Source organism: Herpailurus yagouaroundi, unplaced genomic scaffold, assembly GCF_014898765.1.
Source record: "Herpailurus yagouaroundi ecotype Mexico unplaced genomic scaffold, PumYag 100, whole genome shotgun sequence".
NCBI classification, from domain to species: Eukaryota; Metazoa; Chordata; class Mammalia; order Carnivora; family Felidae; genus Herpailurus; species Herpailurus yagouaroundi.
The window spans coordinates 49,190,029-49,211,019 of NW_024412391.1; the positions used below are offsets into that span (position 1 = coordinate 49,190,029).

Here is a 20,991-nt window from a genome sequence, read left to right on the forward strand (position 1 = left end):
GACTAGTTCTATCTTGCCCTCTTTACGGGTTCCCATATTAAATCATTTTCAAAGACTTTGTTATGTTTAGGTCTGCTCAGCACATTCTGGCAATCAGGTAGTGGTTTATAAGACAGTTCACTTCTTGAAGCGTTTGCTATGGTTCTTTGGGTCTATTCTGTGCATGTTCAGCTCACGGGTGAGCCCAGAATTTATTCTGTTCCATACATGAAATTAGGGAATCACCTTTCACAGATCTCTCCAAAATTTCCCTCATACTTTCCAACTCATATCTCTTCTTCTTGGTTCCTCCTGCCAGAAAGCCAGAATTCTTGAGGCATCCTACACCATTCTGCACATACACAATAGTGTCAGGGCCTTCAGATTAAAATAGCAACGGAGTAAAATAATAGTGACCCTCCTCATATTCAATAGAAACCAAGGGCCCCATTTCTGGGTTTCTTTGGCCAGAGACGGCAGGTATTTTCTCAGGTTTTCAAGTCTCTGCTGCCACTACTGCAGCACAACCTACAAACAGAGTTGGCCTCAGGGTAGAGAGGCCTCTCTTCTCAGTTCTCAGGCTGGATGTATATGGTGTTTGCTATGTATTACAGCTATTCAGTGCCCACAGGGTCATTGCTAGGAGACAAAGGAGGAAAAATTCCTTTGAAACTCACTTGTGTTATGCAATGCTATATAAGTTTTGATTTTATCAAATTTCTGCAGACTAGAATACAGATTATTAAGGAAGAAGATATATCTAGAAGGCAGCCAATCTGTCTTCTATAGAATTGTGTAGAAATATTGGACTCAAAACGGTGAGAGGGAAACATGGAACATAAAAGAGTAAATTGAAGCTGTACATGGATCATTAATCCTACTATCAAAAAATTGGGTCAAAACATTTGATGATTTTTATCTACAGAAATGTGCCCCCACAAAACATAAATGACTCTTAAATATAGAGAACAAACAGAGGGTGCTGGAGGGGTTGTAGGAGGGGGCAAATGGTCTAAATGGGTAAAAAGGGCATCCTAAATTCATTGTTGCACCATATGCTAACTAACTTGGATGTAAATTAAACAATAAATTAAAAAAAAAAAAAAAGAAAGAAATGTTGCCCCACAGTACATTACAGTATTTTGGTAATTAGGTATCTTGCATTATAACACAGTGTCCCTGCCCAGTTGCCTAAAATGAAAGCCACCAGTTCATAAAACTTCCTTAATCCTTCATTCCAACATAGTTACCAATCACCATCATCAACCTGAATAAAGGCCAAGGACCACTGGACAATTCAGGAAAGCCTATAACATGGGAAAAAGCAAGGTACAGACAAAAAAAAAAAAAAAAAATTACCTTGGAGGAAACATAAATATTAAAAAAAATACTTAGCTGGAAAACTCAGATTTTCAGCAAACTCCTGCATCCATACAATGAGAAGAGTATGCTATAAAAAAGAAACAGTAGAAAAGCACTCTTGGAAAAAAAAAAATCAGAAGACATATCTGAGTATAAACTTAAGAAATCTCACAGGAAATTAAAAGGTAAAAAGCCAAAAACAGCTGTAAGATGTTAAAAAAAAAAAAAAATCAATGTAGGGGCATCCCACTTAGACAAAGTAAGACTGCAAAAAGAATAGAGAATAAAAAAGGGAAAATGAGAGAAAAGGTGGAAAGGGGATGAAGGTGAACCCTGAGTGGAAAAGTCCAACAGGTTTGCACAATAAATGAAAAACTATGCAAACATACATAATTATGCAATTAAAAAAACAAAGATTAAAAGAGGCTCTTACAGTTAAAAAAACAAGACAAAACAAAAGAATGGGGGCATGTCAAAAAGGATAGAGGCAGCAATCTAAAACAACTTCCAACTGGCCAAAGATGGAACAATGTGAGCCAGAAAATAATGACAATATTGGATTATAACCCACAAAATAAAATAAATACTCATGAGTCCATGCTGGATTACAAATAAACAAATAATTGGGGAAGAAGGTATAAATCTTCCTTGTATAAGAATCAAAACTAAAAACTGGAGAAGCAAAAAAGGGAAATAAAAAATGGCCTTTAACACAATAAAGTAATTGCTGCAGGCAAGAAACAATGAGGAATACCTTTTAAGGGAAACAGGATTTTCTTTACAGAGAAACAGGATAATTGCATAGCCGTGAAGAATACGACCTTCCCCCTGCCCTACCCCCTCTCGAGAAATATTTACTAATTACAGTGGTTGTTTTACAGTACATCCAAAAATTCTTTGTCACTCTTCCCTCCAAGAGGTAGAGTTTACTACACCGCCCCTTTAGTGTAGACCGGACTTAATAACTTGCTTCCAATAAACAGTGTATGGAAAGAAGAAACAACTTCACAGTGGAGCTACCTGGCACACAATATCTTAACCAATTCACCAACAATAAGATACACGGACATCGTGTACTTCCTGATGCAATGTGATGAAGAAGGGCAATGATACCTGTGATGTTGTTCCCAACAACATTTCGTAACTTCACTCTAATCATGAGAAAATACCAGACAAACACAAATTGAGGGATATTCTACAAAATACCTAACTTTCAAAAGTGTCAAGGTGAGCCAAAAAAAAGAAAAAGTACATAAATAAAAGAAGCGTAAGGAAATTTCAGATTACAGGAGACTCAACAGCCACGACAAATAAAGAGAATGTGGTGTTATGGATTGAATCCTGGAACAGAAAAGGTATCATTTGTGGAAAAGTCTGTAATTTAATTACTAGTATTATACCAATATCAACTTCTTAGTTTTCATAAATTACAGGAATATGGAAGAGGTTAGCATTACAGGAAGCTGGGTGAAAGGGATGTAAGAACTCTCTATGCTATCTTCACAACTTCTGTAAAACTATTTCAAGGTAAAAATTATAAGTAAATAAGAAAACAAGCTTTTAAAAGCTGACGGGAAATTAGGTCACCTACAAAAAAGGAAGAGAAGAATAACAATGGACTTCATATTAATAAAACAAATGCAAGAAAATGATAGAGCAGTGCCACTAATGTTTTAAGTATCATTTTCAACCTACAATTCTGTTATATTAGCCAAGCCATCTATTAACTGGGAAAGCAATATAAAGACATTTTCAGACAGGGGTCCAGGATGGCTCAGTCGGTTGAGGATCTGACTCTTGATTTTGGCTCAGATCACGATCTCTTGGTTGTGGGATCATGGCCCACGTTAGGCTCTGAGCTGAGTGTGCAACCTGTTTGAAATTCTCTTCCTCCCTATCCCTCCTCAGCTTGTGCGCACATGCGAGGTCTCTCTCAAAAACTTTTTTTTTTTAATGAAGAAAGACATTTTCAGACAAATTTACTTCCTAGAGCTTTACTGTAGGAAGCATTTCAGAATGTTTTCTGGCAATCAAGTAAACTAAGAAAAATGAAGAGAGGAGATCTTGAGAACACTGGATCAAAACCAATACAGCAGGGAAGAAAAGTCTCAAGATTATAGTGTGCAGCAGCCTTACAGAAAATCTGACTGATTAGAAAGCTGGAACCTCCAAGTGAAAGGATAAATTGGACGGAATTAAATAACAAAAGGAGGTGACAAAGTTAGCCAATGCAAGGGTAAAAAAAGGAATTTAGACAATTGAAGAAAACAACAGGAAAAGATATATAATCAGACTCATCACATCACAGTCATAACATTATTATTTATTGGTTTTCTACTTTAAGAACTAAGCTACAAAAAAACGGAAACAGTGCTTATTTAAGAGAAAGTAAACATTTTAACATGAAGAAAAAGAGAAGAGAAATAGGTAAGAGAAGTTAAGAGGTGAATGCTAGTATCTCTAACACAGTGTAGTAAGGTCAAGAGACAGTGTCAGGCCGGCCCTCAGTTAAAAAAAACCTGAATGTCAAAAGATGATGTAAAGTGAAGTAATTTCTTAACTCTTAATGTAAGAAGTCAAGAGACAGTGCCTAATATTGACAGATCAATAACAACATAAGCATATTATTTAGGTATACAACAACCATCAGAAGAAGAATAAAAATGTAAGAATAGTTAACAAGACTAAATACAGTCCTCTTGGGGTTAGAACAGGGGATGTGGCAAAGATTCCCCTTAAATGTTTGTAAATGATGTATCTGATAAGGGGGTTAACATCCAAAATATATAAGGAACTCCTACAACTCAACACCAAAAAAAAAAAAAAAAAAAACCTGATTAATAAATGGGCAGAGAACCAGAAAAGACATTTTTCCAAAGAAGACATAGAGATGGACAACAGATAACATGAAAAGATGCTCAACATCGCTAATTGTCAAGGAAATGCAAATCAAAACTCCAATGAGCTATCACCTCACAACTGTCAGAATGGCTAATACCAAAAAGACAAAAAAATAATTGTTGATGAGAATGGAGGAAAAAGGGAACTGTTGGTGGGAATATAAATTGGTGTAAGCACTGGAAAAAATAATATGAAGGTTCCTTAACAAATTAAAATAGAAATACCATACAATTCAGTAATTGCACTTCTGGGAAGAAAAAGAACACTAATTTGAAAAGACATACACACTCCTATGCCAAGATCTGAAAGCAACCCAAGTGACCACCGATAAACAGACAAAGAGGATATGGTATATACTGACAATAGAATATTACTCAGCCATAAAATAAGAAAGAAATCCTGCCATTTATAAAAGATGGATGAAACTAGACGGTATTATGCTAAGTGAAGTCTGATCAAAGACAAAATACCATATGATTTCACTTATGTGTGGAATCTAAAAAACAAAACAAATGAACAAGCAAAACAAAACAGAAACAGACTCATAAATCCAGACAGCAAACTGGCAGTTGCCCGAAGGGAATGAGATAGAGAGATGGGCTTAAATGAAGGGGATTAAAAGGTACAACCTTACAATTATAAAATAAAAAGTCATAGGGATGTAAAGTAAAGCACAGAGAATATAGTCATAATCTTATACAGTGACAGATGGTAACCACTTACTATGGTAAGCATTTCATAATGTATACAAGTGTCAAATCACTATGTTGTACACCTGAAACTAACGTGTCAACTATCCTTCAAATAAAGATAATTTTAAAAATAATCCCCTTAACATTGTAACCTCTTTTACAATTTAATTTTTTTAAAATATTTTTTGAAGTAAGCTCTATGCCAGGCATGGGGCTTGAACTCATGACCCTGAGATCAAGAGTCAAGTGCTCTACCAACTGAGCCACCATGGTAACCCTATGACTTGATTTTTAAATACTATATACATGTGACATTTGGAAATTAAAAAGGGGTGCCTGGGTGGCTCACCCAGGTTAAGCATCTGACTTCACCTCAGGTAACGATCTCACGGTTTGTGAGTTCAAGCCCTGCGTCATGCTCTGTGCTGACAGCTCAGAGCCTGGAGCTTGCTTTGGATTCTGGGTCTCCCTCTCTCTCTGCCCCTCTCCCACTCATAAATAATAATAAATGAATAAGCTTTAAAAAAAAAAATTCCCAAAAAAGCAAAAATAATTGGCACTATTTTCAGCAGTAAATAAAAATAACTCATATATTCATTTATAGTAAGGTACTGAATTTCTACTTAGTGTAGTGGTTGCCCCTTAAGAAAAAAATAGTTCAACAATTTTGTGCATGATGTATTGAAGATGTTCGAAACACTGAAAGTAAGCTTAAAATACATTCAATTCTGATTATTCAGGCTAGTAGGTTAGAATGGTATTAATAGTTAAAAAAAAAAATATGCCTCCAAATCATTAGTAATTTGGTTTTGAAGTATATGTGTATTTAAGTCCTTGAATAAATTTGTTTTGTGTATCTGTATGAATGTGGATATGTGAGACAAGACTTTAGAGACTCATTATTTCTCAAATAAAATGATGAAATCACAATGTGCAGTTCCAAATTCAAAGAAAGCGGCAATTTTTCTTGGCTTCTCTAACTTGTCCCACTGCTAATCCACAGCGGAAACATTGCACCCTGTCATACTGACATAAACGGCAGAGCACTCTTTTAAAACAGACATCAACACTATTATGGGATTAATCACACCATATTTGCCAATATCAATGGTGAGGTGGCACTATTAAAAGTCCTAATGCAGGAGCGCCTGGGTGGCTCAGCCGGTTAAGTGTCTGACTTTGGCTCAGGTCATGACCTCACTGTTTGTGGGTTTGAGCCCTACATTGGGCTCAGATTGTGTCTCCCCCTCTCTCTTGCCCCTCCCCTGCTCACATTCTGTCTGTCTGTCTCTCTCTCTCACAGAAATAAACATTAAAAAATGTTTTAAAAAATTAAAAAAAAAAATCCTAATGCAATACCATATGGAAACCTTTTAAAACTTTTTTCAAACTATGCTAACTCAGGGACTCAGCCAGTATTACTAAGACTCTGCCTACTAATTTATGTACATATCAAACTACGCAACTTTATCACTTTTAAATTTAACTATTTTTTCTTCTCTGACACTATTTTCTAATCCATACAATGGAGCTAATTTCTATCTCAGTGTTACTGTTAGAATCAAATGAGACAATTTATTTCAAACATGTGATGTATGGCAGCTGATCAATATATGCCAATTCTATTTCCTCTTTTGTCCCACATGTACCTTGGTACAAGTTAAAGGTTAGTCTAATTTGAAAATTTATCCAAATTACTAATTTATTCAACAATTAAATACTGAAACCCAGATGTATACAGGCATTCTAAGTAGAGAGGGTGGTTGTTCTATGCAAAACTTAGAAAAAGAAGATGAAACTTACACGAAAACTTTAAAACCATTAGAAGAAAATATTTTTAAAAACTTTATGATCTTGGGATAGGAGAGGATTTCATTAAAAATAAAAAAAAAAGGAGGGGCGCCTGGGTGGCGCAGTCGGTTAAGCATCCGACTTCAGCCAGGTCACGATCTCACGGTCCGTGAGTTCGAGCCCCGCGTCGGGCTCTGGGCTGATGGCTCAGAGCCTGGAGCCTGTTTCCGATTCTGTGTCTCCCTCTCTCTCTGCCCCTCGCCCGTTCATGCTCTGTCTCTCTCTGTCCCAAAAATAAATAAACGTTGAAAAAAAAATTTAAAAAAATAAATAAATAAAAAAATAAATAAAAAAAAAAAAGGAGGGGTGCCTGGGTGGCTCAGTTGGTTAAGTGTCCGACTCTTGATTTCAGCTCAGGTCATGATCTATCTCCCGGTTCATGCAATTGAACCCCATGTCTACCTCTGCGCTGGCAGCATGGAGCCTGCTTGGGATTTGCTCTTTCCACCCCTCTTCCGCTTATGCGCATGCTCCTTCTCGCTCCCTCTCTCTCAAAATAAATAAACGTTTGAAAAAAATAAGAAAAGCAAAGGACAAAAGAAAAAACATATTTGACTAAAAAATGTAAAACTTCCATGTGACAAAAAATAGCAAGAAGTTCAAACACTAGCAATATAGGGGGAAATTACAACACATAAATCAGTAAGAAAAAGAAAAATAACCCAAAAGAAAAGTGAGCAAGGAAATAAATAATCAACAGAAAATGAAATATAAATGATCAATCAACAAGAAAAGATGCTTAATCTCATGGATAACCGGGAAAACTGCTACTTAAAAAAAATAAGGAAACGAGGGACACTTGGGTGCTTGGTCGGTTAAGCGTACGACATCGGCTCAGGTCATGATCTCACGGTTCGTGGGTTTAAGCCCCGCATCAGGCTCTGTGCTGACAGCTCAGAGCCTGGAGCCTGCTTTGGATTCTGTGTCTCCCTCTCTCTCTACCTCTCCCCTGCTCGTGCTCGGTCTCTCTCTCTCTCTCTCTCTGTCTCACTCAAAATTTAAAAAAATAAATAAATAAAATAAGGAAACCATTTTAGATATACAAAAATTTTCTTTTTTTTAAAGCAATAAGCATGTTTTTATTTATTTATTTTTTAAAGTACGCTTCACAGCCAACATGGGGCTTGAACTCACAATCCTGAGATAAAGAGTCACATGCTCTACCAAGTAAGCCAGCCAGATGCCACAAACTGACAAAAATTTTCAAAAGTCAACACCAGTCAGTACTGGTGAACACACAGCAAAGTGGAAACTCTCAGTCACTGCTAGTGAAATAGAAATGGTTACCAGCCACTTTAGAGATTCTTTAGCACTTATTTAGCAAAACACATTAAATTCTCTGTGATCCAAAAATTCTATTTGGCACACATGTTCACTGTATGTTCACAGTAGCAAAGTTCATGATAGTAAAAAAAAACTAATGATAATTTAAGCAGCACAAGGAATGGATAAACAGTATGGCAGTCATATAACAAAATACTACATAGCAAACGTATACATACATTTGTGTGTACACATATGAACTTGGATAGATCTCAAGACATAATGATAAATGAAGTTATGATACTGTATCATTTATGTGAAATTTCACAACACACAAAACGGTATTTTACATACACATGCATGAATAATATACGTAAGAGTATTAAAACTGTACTAAAAACCTACATTTTAAATGCATGGGGGCTGTTGTCTTTGAGAGGACAAAGACGATGTCAACTTTATAGGATTTGTTTTATTAAAAAATAACAAATATAACATCAACAGCTGTCAATTCTGAGAGGCGTATATTTGTTATATTATTCTTGATACTTTAGTCAATTTTCTAAATTGTAAAAAAACCAAAAACTAATAAAGGTCACCAGTAAGATCAGAATTCAACTCTCTTCACCTATGTAAATACTGACGAAAAATAATATATGTGAATTCAACATGCTAAGAATACAACAGGTTAAGTAAATGGAATATATTCCTTGTTATGTAATTACTCTAATAAACCTCACAAAAAGTGGAATAAAACATATCCTGGAAATGAGGTAACGATTTTAATTTTTTTTTTTTTTAACGTTTATTTTTGAGACACAGAGAGACAGAGCATGTACAGGGGAGGGTCAGAGAGAGAGTGAGACACAGAATCCGAAGCAGGCTCCAGGCTCTGAGGTGTCAGCACAGAGCCCGACGTGGGGCTCAAACTCACAGACTCTGAGATCATGACCTGAGCTGAAGTCGGACGCTTAACCGACTGAGCCAGTCAAGCGTCCCACGAATTTTGATCTTAAAGAACTTTCATAAAATCAGTAAAGTGAATTGTCTTTCATTTGCATATTTCCAATTTTCATCTAAGCATTAAACATACAAACCCTGCAATAAACCAACTAACCTGTATGGGTTCTTCTATGTCTCTGGAGTTCATCACTCCTTGTGAATCTTTTGCCACAAAACATCCAGTTGCATACAAAAGGTCTTTCTCCAGTATGCCAGCGAAGGTGTGCTCGTAGGTGAGATGTTTTGCCATAAACTTTTCCACATCCTTCAATATGACAGATATGCTGTTTCTTTTTTCCTGGTTCATTACTGCCTCTAACAAAAACAAAAACCAAACATTAATTATACTCTTAGACACCAAGCTTATAATTACAGAAAAACAAAAGGGAATCAACGTTCTTAAATGATACACTTCTGAATGGGTTTTTAAAATCATGCCACAACTGTAGTTAAAAATCAGAAAAATTCTAATCAAAAAAGGGTTATGTATGAAACTCAAAACTGTTACGAAAACATGTTAACCTCAGAGAGTTCGTGTTCTACCACGACTTCATGTTCGTTCCCTAACAGCCTCTTCCCTTTGGAAAAAATCTCTAAGCTTTTCAAGACACTTGAAAATTCTTCTCAAATACCAAAAAAATGGTAATCTCCATTTAAAAGTGTACAGTTCAGAGTTTCACTCCCAGTAGGAAAGAAAGCATGAAGAGCTCCATTGGCCTAGTCCCTAGTGAAACCAGTGAAAAGTATGAAAACAAAACAAATAATATGTACAGTTCCTGGAAATGGCTCTATGAACATATAGCATATAAATAAATACTCAAGAAAATTAAGAGTTGGTAAGAAGAGTGAGAGCCTGTGCTATTTGAACCAAGACCCAACCCTCTCTCCCAATTTCCTATCACTTCCCTTGACACATAAACACTGCAGATTGGCGCAGCCAAGAACAGGGTTCCCTTTTCACACCTCCTAGTTTGAGCTTATCTCCCTAGGAAGGGGCAAGAGGTCAGCATTTCTTATTCCACCCCCAGTTACCTGCTGCTGAGGCTGTTTCAGGCAAGTGTGACTGACAGGTAGGGAACTCTCTTCTACCCAAACCCAACTCCTGAGACCTTGGCTCTACCTTGGACAGGGCACAGTGAAAACACTGCAGTCCAGTCACCTTTGACTCAGCTCCTTTGTAGTGCATACATCAGAACTTCCAAGCCAGCAGAGGCAAGTCAAGAAAGCCTGAGGCCATTGCTGCTGCCCTGCCACCAAGCATTTAGCTCTCAGAGCAGGGATGCCACTCAGAAAGAAATGTGCCACTATCCCAACCCTATGTTCAGGAGCCATGACAAAGAGATGTTGGCTAGAGAGAGCACAGCATATAACAGAATTCCAAATCTCTTCCCAAGGATCTGAATTCATTTGCAAACAAAGTGTGGAAAAACTTCAGCATATGGATGCTCTTAAAATCAGTGGAGGCGGTTGCAAAATGAAGTTGGGAGGGGACTAATAGATACAATGGAGAAATAGGCAAAACTATGCTCACTAGGCTGACTGAAAGAAGGGAGGGATGAGGCAGCTGGGAGTAGCCCTACAGAGTCATAAATCTCAAAGCGCAAGCCTGTTGATCTAGTCCTTTAAAAAAAAAAAATCTGATTGGATCACTCTGTAGAGCAATATACATTTCAGGGCCTTGAAAACAATAGAGCCATCAGTGGACAATTAGTGGAGGTTAACAACTGGGTGTGGTTAGGGACAGGACATTAAAGATCTCTGCCCAAACCACTGTCCTCCAGGGTCACTGTAAGCATACCGAATTTTGCATCCACTGAGGAGCAACATACTTCATGGTGACAGTGAGCAACATGCTTCATGGCGAGTTAAGGGAAGTTCACCAAAATAATCCAGCCAGTCACTAAATAAGCAAGCAAACAACAATAAACCAGGCGTGGGGGGATGGGGGTGGGCAGTACTAAGAGTTGCTACAATGTATTATCTAAACCATCCAGCTTCCAACAAAAAATCTAAGACATGCCAAAAATAAAACAGAGGAATATGACCCTTCACTAAAAAAAAAAAAAAAAAAAAGCAGGCAAATGAAACTGGGAGAGCAGATTTAACAAGACTTCAAAGTAGCCATTTATAAATATGTTTAAAGAACTAAAGGACACCATGATTAAAGAAGCAAGAAGATATAATGACAATGTCACATCAAATAGAGAATATCAATGAAGAGTTACAAATGGTTAAAAAAACTACCAAGAGGAAATTGTGGAAATGAGAAGTACAACTGAAATGAAAAATTCACTAGAGGGACTCAAAAAAGGGAAGGAATAGTAAAATTAAAGATAGATCAATAGAGACGATGTAACTTAAAAAGAGACAAGAAAAAGAACAAAGGAAAATGAACAGAGTGTCTGAGAAATGTGGGACATCCAAGTATCGGTGAGGGAAAGAACGGGGAGGACGGGAGAGGAGGAGGAGGAGGGAGAGAAGGAGAGAGAGAAAAAGTGCCACAGAAAAAATATTCAAAGAAATAATGACTGCAAACTTAATTAATTTACTCAAAAACATGAATCTACACATGCAATAAGCTCAACAAACTCCAAGCAGACTAACTGCACAGATCCACAAGTAGACATCTTACGTACTAAAAAATCCTGAAACCCAAAGACAGGACAAAATCCCGAAAGCGGCAAGGGAAAAATAACTCCTCACTTACAAGGGAACTGCAGTAAGAACAAGAACTTGCTTCTCAGCAGAACAATGGAGCTTAGAAGGCAGGGTGAAAACATATTCAAAGTATTCAAAGAAAACAACTCAAACAAGACTCTATCTAGCAAAACTACCTTTCAGAAATGAAACAAAGATACTCCTGGATACACAAACACAGAGAATTTGTTTTGAGCAGACCTGCTTTGCAAGAAATAGTAAAGGAAGATCTTCAGGTTGAATCAACTGGATGCAGAAAGTAATTACACAATTAAGATGCACACAAACAAGCAAGAGATCACCAGCAAAGGTAATTATGTAATTACAAAGGACAGTGTAAGTGCATATTGCTTGTCTTACCTGATTTGAAAAGTAATTTTAAAAACACTAGGTGTAAAATGTATTGTTAAAGGCCATAACATTACAGAAATGTAATATATTTAATATATCTGCCATTAACAGCACAAAGCAGGGAGGTGGGAGCAAAACTCGACTGGGCTAAGAAAATGATGCCAGAAAGGAACTCAAATATCCAGAACAAGCAGAGAACTACTGATAAAGTTAACATAGCAAAAGTTATATATGCTTGCTCATCTTCTCAATTTCTTTACAAGACATTATATAAAGTAATAATTATAATAACGTATTATTGGGTTTGTAACACAGATGGATAATATATATAATAACATCACAAAAAGAAGTAAGCTATAAAGAGAGAACATTTCTATAATTCACTGGGATTAAGTTACTATAAATCTTAAACGTATAATGATCAATATGTATATGATAAGGCCCAGAGCAAGTACTATGGAAATAACTCAAAATAATATAAGTGAAAAAATTATTAACAAAATTAAAGTGCTATAGGGATGGCTGTGTGGCTAAGTTGGTTAAGCATCTGACTTCGGCTCAGGTCATGATCTCCCAATTTGGGAGTCTGAACAGCTCAGAGCCTGGAGCCTGCTTTGGATTCTATGTCTCCCTCTCTCTCTGCCCCTTCCCCACACATGCTCTGTCTCTTTGTCAAAAATAATTAAACAATAAAAAAAAAATTTTTTAATAAATAAAAAAATAAAGTGCTATATTATATTCGCTTAATGAAAAAGAGAGTAACAAAGGAGGAAAAAAGACATGACACACACAAAAACAAGCAAACTGAAAGACAAATTCAACCATATTAATAACATCAAATGCAAATGGATTACACAATGCATTCAAAAGACAGATTCTGTCACAGTGAATTAAAGAAAAAACAAAAAAACACTAAGATCCAAACTACATGCTGTCTACAGGTGACATAGGTCACAAAGACTGAAAGATACAGGGAGATTAAAGTAAAAAAGATGGAAAAAGATATGCAAGCAACCACCACAAGAAAGCTGGAGTGGCTGTACTAATAATACCAGACAAAATAAACTTTAAAAACAAATGTTATTGAAGACAAAGGGGGAAATTTTATAGGGCTAAAAGGGTCAATCCATCAGGAACATATAACAATTATAAACATACGTGCACTTAGAGTAACAAGAGAACACCTAAACAGATGAAGTAAACTGACAGAAATGAAGGGAGAAAGAGACAATTCAACAGTAACAGTTGGAGATGTCAATACTCTATTTGCAATGATATTTTCATAAAACAATTAAGTAGAAGAGCACAAGGAAAGAGAACACTTGATAAATTTGACCTAACAAATACCCATAAAACACTCCACTAAACAGCAGCAAAATATACATTCTTCTCAAGTGAACATGTAATGTTCTCCAAGATAAATCATATGGCTAGGCCATGAAACAAACCTCAACAGAAGACAGAAGTAATGCAAAGTATGTTTTCTGACCACAATGACATAAAACTAGAAATTATAGCAGGAAATTGGAAAATTCACAAATACCTAGAAATTAAATAATACACTCCTAAACAACCAGTGGGTCAAAGAAGAAATCGAAAGGGAAAGCAGGAAAAAGCCCGAGATGAATGAAGATACAACATAACCAAATTTAAGGGATACATGTAAAGCAATGCTTAGAGAGAATTTTTTAATTTTAGAATTTATTTATTGGACAGAAAGAGAGTATACACATGTGCACAAGCTCACGTGAGCAGGGGAGGGGTGGAGAAAGAGGGAGAGAGAGAATCCCAAGCAGGCTCCACCCTGAGTGCAGAGCCCAACTCTGGGCTTGATCTCCTTAACTCCAAGATCTTGACCTGAGCCAAAATCCAGAGTCAGACACTTAACTGACCTGAGCCACATAGGCACCCCAGAGAGAAATTTTTAGCTGTAAATGCCAACATCAAAAAATATCTTAAATCAATAACCTAACCTTCCATCTTAAGACAACGGAAAAAGCAAATTAAATCTAAAATAAAGCAAACAGAAGGAAGGAAATAATAAAAAATAGAGCAGGAACTAATGAAATAAAGAATACGAAAACAACAGGGAAAAAAAAATCAATGAAACCAAAAGCTGATGTGACTTGACTTTTGAAAAGGTCAACAAAATTGAACAAGCCTTAAGGTAGACTGACCAAGAAAAAAAGAGAAGACTCAAATTACTAGAATCTGAAACGAAAGAGGACATCATTACCAACCTTATAGAAATAAAAAGGATTATACAAGAATACCAAGAATAACTGTATGCCAATTACTTAAATAACTTAGATGAGATGGACAAATTCCCAAAAAGACATTAAGTACCAAAAAGTGATTCAAGAACAATCAATCAGAAAAACCCTTAAAAGTAAACAGATAAATTAGATGAATTAGTAGTCAAAAAATACCCATAAGAAAAATACTCACAAGCCTAGGACTTAGTTTCACTGATAAATTCTACAAAACAGCTAAAGAATTACTCTTCACAAACAGTTCTTCACAAACTTTTTCAAAAATAAACTGGAGGAAACACTTCCCAAATCATTCTATGAGCCCAATATTATCCTTTCCAAAAGCAGACAAAGACATTACAAAAAACTACAGACCAATATCTCTCACAAACACAGATGCAGAACTTAACAAAATACTAGCAAACTAAATATAACTGTGCGTGTGTGTGTGTGTGTGTGTGTGTGTGTGTATAAAATTACATACCATGACTAAGTTGGGTTTATTCCACAAATGCAAAAGTACTTTAACATCTGACAATCAATTGAAACCAATAGAAAAAAGATAGAAACTACATGATCATTTCAACAGATACACAAAAGCATCTGAAAAATCCAACGTCCTTTCATGACAAAAACAAAATGAAGTAGGGATAGAAGGGAGCTTGCTTAATTAAAGGCATATAGGAGAAAGCTCAGAGCTAGCAACATACTTAATGGTGTAACACTTAAGATCAGGAACAAAACAAAGATGTCCACTTTTGCTACTTCTATTCAACATTATACTGTAGATTCTGGATGGAACAATTAGGTTAGAAAAAGAAATAAAAGTCATCAAGACTGGAAAGAATGAAGGAAAACTATCTCTTTTTGCAGATTACATGATCTTACATATAGAAAAACCCTAATGAATCCACTAAAAAAAAAAACTATTAGAACTAATAAAAAGAGTTCAGTAAGGTTACAGATACAAGATTAATATACAAAAATTAATTGTGTTTGTATACACTTGCAATGAACAATAAAGAAAAAGATCCATTTATAATAGCATCAAAAAGAACAAAATACTTAGGAATAAATTTAACAAAGAAGTACAAAACTTATACTCTGAAAACTACAAAATAGTGTCAAAAGAAATCAGAGAAGATCTCAAACAAACTGACAAGCTGACTGATTCTAAAATTCACGTGGAATTGCAAGTGTCTCTGTACAATCAAAACAATACTGAAAAAGAATAACAAAGAGAACACATAGTGCCCGATTTCAAAAGTTCAGAGAAGGACAAAGTAATCAAGACTGTGTGGTAGAGGCATAAAGACATATAGTTCATTGGAATAAAACCAACAGTCTAGAAATAAACCTATTTGGCTTATATGGCCAACTGATTTTTGACAAGGGTGACAAGACCATTCAATGAATGGGAAAGGGAGAGTCTTTAACCAATGGTGTTGAATGGATCCTTACCTCACACCATACACAAAAACTAACCCCAAAACCAATCAAAGACCTAAATGTAAGAGCAAAAACTATAAAACACTCACAAGAAAATGAGGAATCTCTGTGACCTCAGATGTGGCAATGGATTCTTAGACAGGACACCAAAAGCAGAAGCAACCAAACACAAGGCTGAATTTCATCAAAATTAAAAACTTAGGTGTTTCAAAGGACACTATCAAGAAAGTGAAAAGACAACTCTCAGACTGGGAAAAAAATATTTGCAAATCATGTATCTGATAAGGGACTTGTATCTAGAATACATAAAGCTATTACAATTTAACTTAAAAAATCTAATTTAAAATAGGCAAAAGATCTTAACAGACATTTCTCCAAATAAGACACACAAATGGCCAATAAACACATGAAAACACACCTGACTAACGAAGTCATCAGGAAAATGCAAATTAAAACCATACTGAAATACCATTTCACGCACACAAGGAAATCTATAATCAAAAAGCCAAATTATAACAAGTGTTGGCAACGAACTGGAACCCTCATACACTGCTGGTGGGAACGTAAAATGGCACAGTTATTTTGGAAAATAGTCTGGCAGTTCCTCAAGTGGCTAGACTTAGAGTTACTACATGGAGCATTAATTCCACTCCTTGTCCATTTCAAGAGAACTAAAAACCTATGCCACACAAAAATTTGTACAAAAGTGTTTATAGCAGCATAGGAGCCAACTGGTGGAAAAATTCCAAGTGTCCACCAAAAGATAAATGGGTAAGTAAAATACTGTGTATCCATACAATGAAACGTTCATTTGTTCATTAAAAAGAATGAGGTACTAATATGTGCTAGAATATAGATAAACCTTGAAAACATTATGCTACGTAAATGAAACCAATCAAAAGATCACATATTGTATGATTCCATTTATATGCATGTCCAGAATTGTAAAAAGACAGAAATTTGTTCAATGGCTGCCTTGAGTTGGGAAGAAAGGGGGCCGAGGGGGTTGAGGGCTAAAGAAGTCAGGGTTTCTTTTGCAGGGCATCAAAATGTCCAAAAATTGTGATGATGGATGCACAACTTTGTGAATATACTAAAAACCAATGAAATGTACACTTTGAGTGAAACTGTACAGTATATGAATTTTATATCCATAAAATTAAAATTTTTGCATAACAAATGAAACAAGAAAGCCACTAAAAAAAAGTAGAAGGCAGAAGGTGGAGGACCGCTAAAACTCCATTCCTAAACTAGCTCAATTTAATCCCTGTAATAACAATATTGTATCTCAACTTCTGGGCTACAGAGCCAGTGACATTCTAGTGATCCAAGGACCCGGCCAATGGCTTGGTTTACCTATTTTATGCCTTCCAGAGAGATAAAGTTGGTAACAGCATTTACCTTCCTTCTCCTTCCCTACAATTAGGACAGGAACAGGCAACTCTTCGAAGCCTCTTGCCAGGCTGCACCTCTTGATCAGAAGCTTGCTGGCCTTGCTGCAAATGCACTTGTGTGAGTTGGTCAGGACTAACAGCACCTATCGTTGCGTTAGCAATTCCTCCAACTGCTACAGTTACAGGAGCTATCGTGGCTTGTTGGACCTTTACTCCATCTTGTCCTTGCTGCTGACCTAAAAATTGGGGGTGAGGGGGAAAGAGTATTATAATGTTTTCTATTTCTAAAGAAAGGATAAAAAAAATTCCATGTGGACATTTAAAAACTACCATATTTGTTTTAATAGTTAATCTGTGTAAAATACAACAGCAAAGGGGTTAATGATTTGTATTATGCAAACCCTCCTAAAATACAATATTCTTATTAAGTAGTTCAGGCTGCCTCTCTGTCTGGTTGGTGGGACTACACATAAATCATTTAACCCTCTCATGGCTTTAATTTCCTCATCTGTAAAAATGAAGACAACAATACTTGCCACCTACCTACCTCACCAAAGTGCTGTGAGGATTCATGAGACATTATTTGAAAAGCACTCTGAGATCCTCAGATGAAGGATGCTGTATCCATTTCCACAGTAAACAACGTATCTCATTCACTCCAAGAAAATACAGGAGTAAAAAGTAACTAAATGAATGATTAAGTTTTATAGATATTTCTCATTCCTAGATACTTTAGGTTAAGCAAACATTTCTTTACTAAGGAAATCTTTTTTTATTATACACACTGAGTTACGTAGTTTTTTAAAGTGTAAAACCACCCATGATTATTACATATTATCACTATAATCATAAAATAGACATTTAGGACATTACTACTTTATTCACTCATGTAGCTCAGACTTCATGTCTCAGGTAGTACATATACCAACTTGACTTCTTCACTTAGGGAAAACTATGATAAATAATACATAATATGACAAAAAAATATCTCCTGTGAATTGCACAGGAGTATGCCTTATAATCATCCTTTCTCTCAACACAGTTCTTTCTCCACATCAGTTTTGGACGGGCAGCTAAGAAACACCTATTTATAAAGGAATGTTCCCACCTGTGAGAGTTGATGTAAGAATTAAACAAGTTAATTTTTATAAACTCCTTACCACAGGGCCTGCCACAGAGTTCATTATTGGTTATTTGTTATTATTTGTTAGCTATTATTACTGCTACGAGTGTCCACTGAGTTGGGTGGCAACACCAGAATAAAATATGGTAGCAGAAATAAACACAAGAGAATTGGGTATAAAATAAAGGGTTTATTTCAAAGCTGCATATGTAGTACTTTAAACATTCAGAGCTATCAAGAAAAGATAATAAAAATCAGCAAGTGAAAACTAAACCTCTAATTCTCCTAGCCAAACCTCTAATTCTCCTCTGTGTATTCAAAGCACTCTGAAACCTTTGGTGCAGCATCAATATTTGTAATACAAATTTAAAAAATATGTATTTTGTCATTGTTTTAGTAAGGATACATATTTAGTTTTCCTCCTAACATTTAAATTTTTGATCATCTTTGAATTAACATGGTGTGATAGGTAAAACAGTGCAAGTAAAATCCAAAGTTCTGAACTCATGTCCCATTTGGTGACCGTGCACTTGGATACCCTCAAGTTATCTCACCTCTAATAATGCTGACCTCCCTTAAATTCCTGTCCCTTATCTACTTCAGAGAGTTCTTTCTGACGATCCTAAAGGGTAAAGACTGTAAACTGTAAAACAATACGTACATGTAAAGTATACCTATTATGTCTCTATGTGTCTTTTGAGTACTTAAAAGTTGTACATATTCAGTAAAACCAGATTCCTTACGGATGCCCAAGGTGAAGTAAACTTTTCAAACTACTTGTGTATCTAGAGTCACAGTGATACACATACTCCCTGTTTACTGCAAAATAAATGCACTTATAGAAACAGGAATTCTACCTGAACCAGCACTATACAAAATCTTTATAGCTTGGTCCCTATGGAGTGTGGGTATTTTAATGTGGTAAGTATTCTTTACATTCCTTAAGTCACGAGATATTTCTGGCCATAATTTTTGCAGCTATTGCTCATACAACACTTGGTGATGCCTTTCAAGTTGCAAGGGTATTAGATGCAATGGTAATGCATGTCCTTCATTATGTCAAAGAAGTGCTAGGAATCCCCTGATCACTGGCTGCTCATTTTCCTCAGTTCCTTTGATCATTTCCTCGATAGAGTCCTCAAGTCTCCACATTATGGGCATTTATCTGCTCAATGCCTACACAACTTGGCAGGTTAGTCCAATGAATAATACCAAATACCTGAATTTATAGATTTAAGTCTGACCAACTCTCTTGACTTCACCTAGATGTCCTAGATCATTCAAGTTCAACATAGTTCAGTATTACTTTTCTTTCATTTCCACTGCTGCCAGTCAAGTATAAGCCACTGAACTCCTTACCAAGGCTTCCAAGGCCCTGCTCAAGTTTAAACCCACCCTGTCAGACCTCACCAATTATTATTAGTCTCTCCCCTCTCACTCTGCCTCTGACACAGTAACCTTTCTTTCTAGCCCTCAAACAAATCAAGCTCATTCCCTTCTTATGGCCACTGCATATACTCTCTCGTCTGAATGGAAATGCCGTGCCACCTAAATCTTTGCACAGCTGACTCCTTAGTAATATTCTAAGTTCAAAACTCTCCTCTTTAGAAATACCATTCCTGACCACATCATCTAAAACGGTACCTTTTAGTCCATTTCTGCATCATCACCAAGTTTTGTCTTACCTGGTTTAAATTATCTTACCCTTTTTAACTTTTTTCTATCTTTGCCTCCTCATTTCTGAATGTTAAGTGCTATGAGAAAAAGGATCTTGCCTGTCAAGTTCACTGCTGTTTCCAGCCCATGGAACACCACCCAACACATAGTAGCCACTCAGGAACAAAAGCTTAATAAAGGAATTTAAAAAAATTAATTCCTCTTCAAAACTGCTCTTACTAATGTTTCTGTTTTGATAAGTGCTAATTACTACCCTCCTTATTACTACACTCAAAACAGTAAAACGTCAACTTTTAGGCTACTTCTCCTTTACCATTACATCCATGTGATAGCTAAGTTAAAAAGTGCATAAAAGGGTAACAGCTCTTGGATTCATCTTATCTTTCTATTACCAGAACTATAATCTCGGTCCAGATCCTTGTCACTTTGTGCCTCTACCAGCCTAAATGGGACCCACATCTCCTACCTCATCCTTCAAACTGCTTCCAGAAATTTAAAAATGCTCACTAACTTTCAGTCATTCACCATCGGCCAAAGTCTGGCATTCAAAGGACTACACCACAAAGACTTAACTCCTGGCTCACAGACTTCCTCTTCGTAGCCAAATCCAATGTGAATTTTCCCACTGAGCGATACATGATTACCCTGCCTCATGTGACACAATCAACCACTCTTTCCTTCTTAAAACTTGACTGAAGGAGCTACCTACCTAATTCCCTACATTCTGAGAAACCGCCTCTTCTTTGTTAGCTATTACCAGCATTTAAATCTAAGCTTCTGTCAAGTTTTTATTTTTAAAAGATTTTATTTTCAGACGCCTGAGTGGTTCAATCAGTTAAGCTTCCAAATCCAGCTCAGGTCATGGTCTCGTGGTTCATGGGTTCAAGGCCCGTGTCAGGCTCTCTGCTGTCAGCACAGAGCCCGCTTTGGATATTCTGTCCCTCTCTCTCTCTGCCCCTTCCTCCTTCCCCCTTTCTCTAAAAAATAAATAAGGATAT

At 36.3% G+C, this 20,991-nt stretch overlaps 1 protein-coding gene across 2 annotated transcripts in view; it reads right to left on the bottom strand.

The window, feature by feature from the left end:
* SP4 (Sp4 transcription factor) overlaps positions 1 to 20,991 on the bottom strand; it is an 87,603-nt gene that overhangs the window by 18,068 nt on the left and 48,544 nt on the right. The window contains exons 4-6 of one of the 2 annotated variants that reach the window (XM_040472464.1): positions 17,201 to 17,429; positions 9,166 to 9,365; positions 1,106 to 1,286 (exon numbers count right to left, since the gene is read on the bottom strand). In XM_040472464.1, the coding sequence (XP_040328398.1) occupies positions 1,204 to 1,286; positions 9,166 to 9,365; positions 17,201 to 17,429 (512 nt within the window). In that variant the 3' untranslated portion in view covers positions 1,106 to 1,203. Of the gene's footprint in view, positions 1 to 1,105; positions 1,287 to 9,165; positions 9,366 to 17,200; positions 17,430 to 20,991 lie in introns of those variants that run through there. The other variant, XM_040472463.1, reaches the window with a different exon arrangement.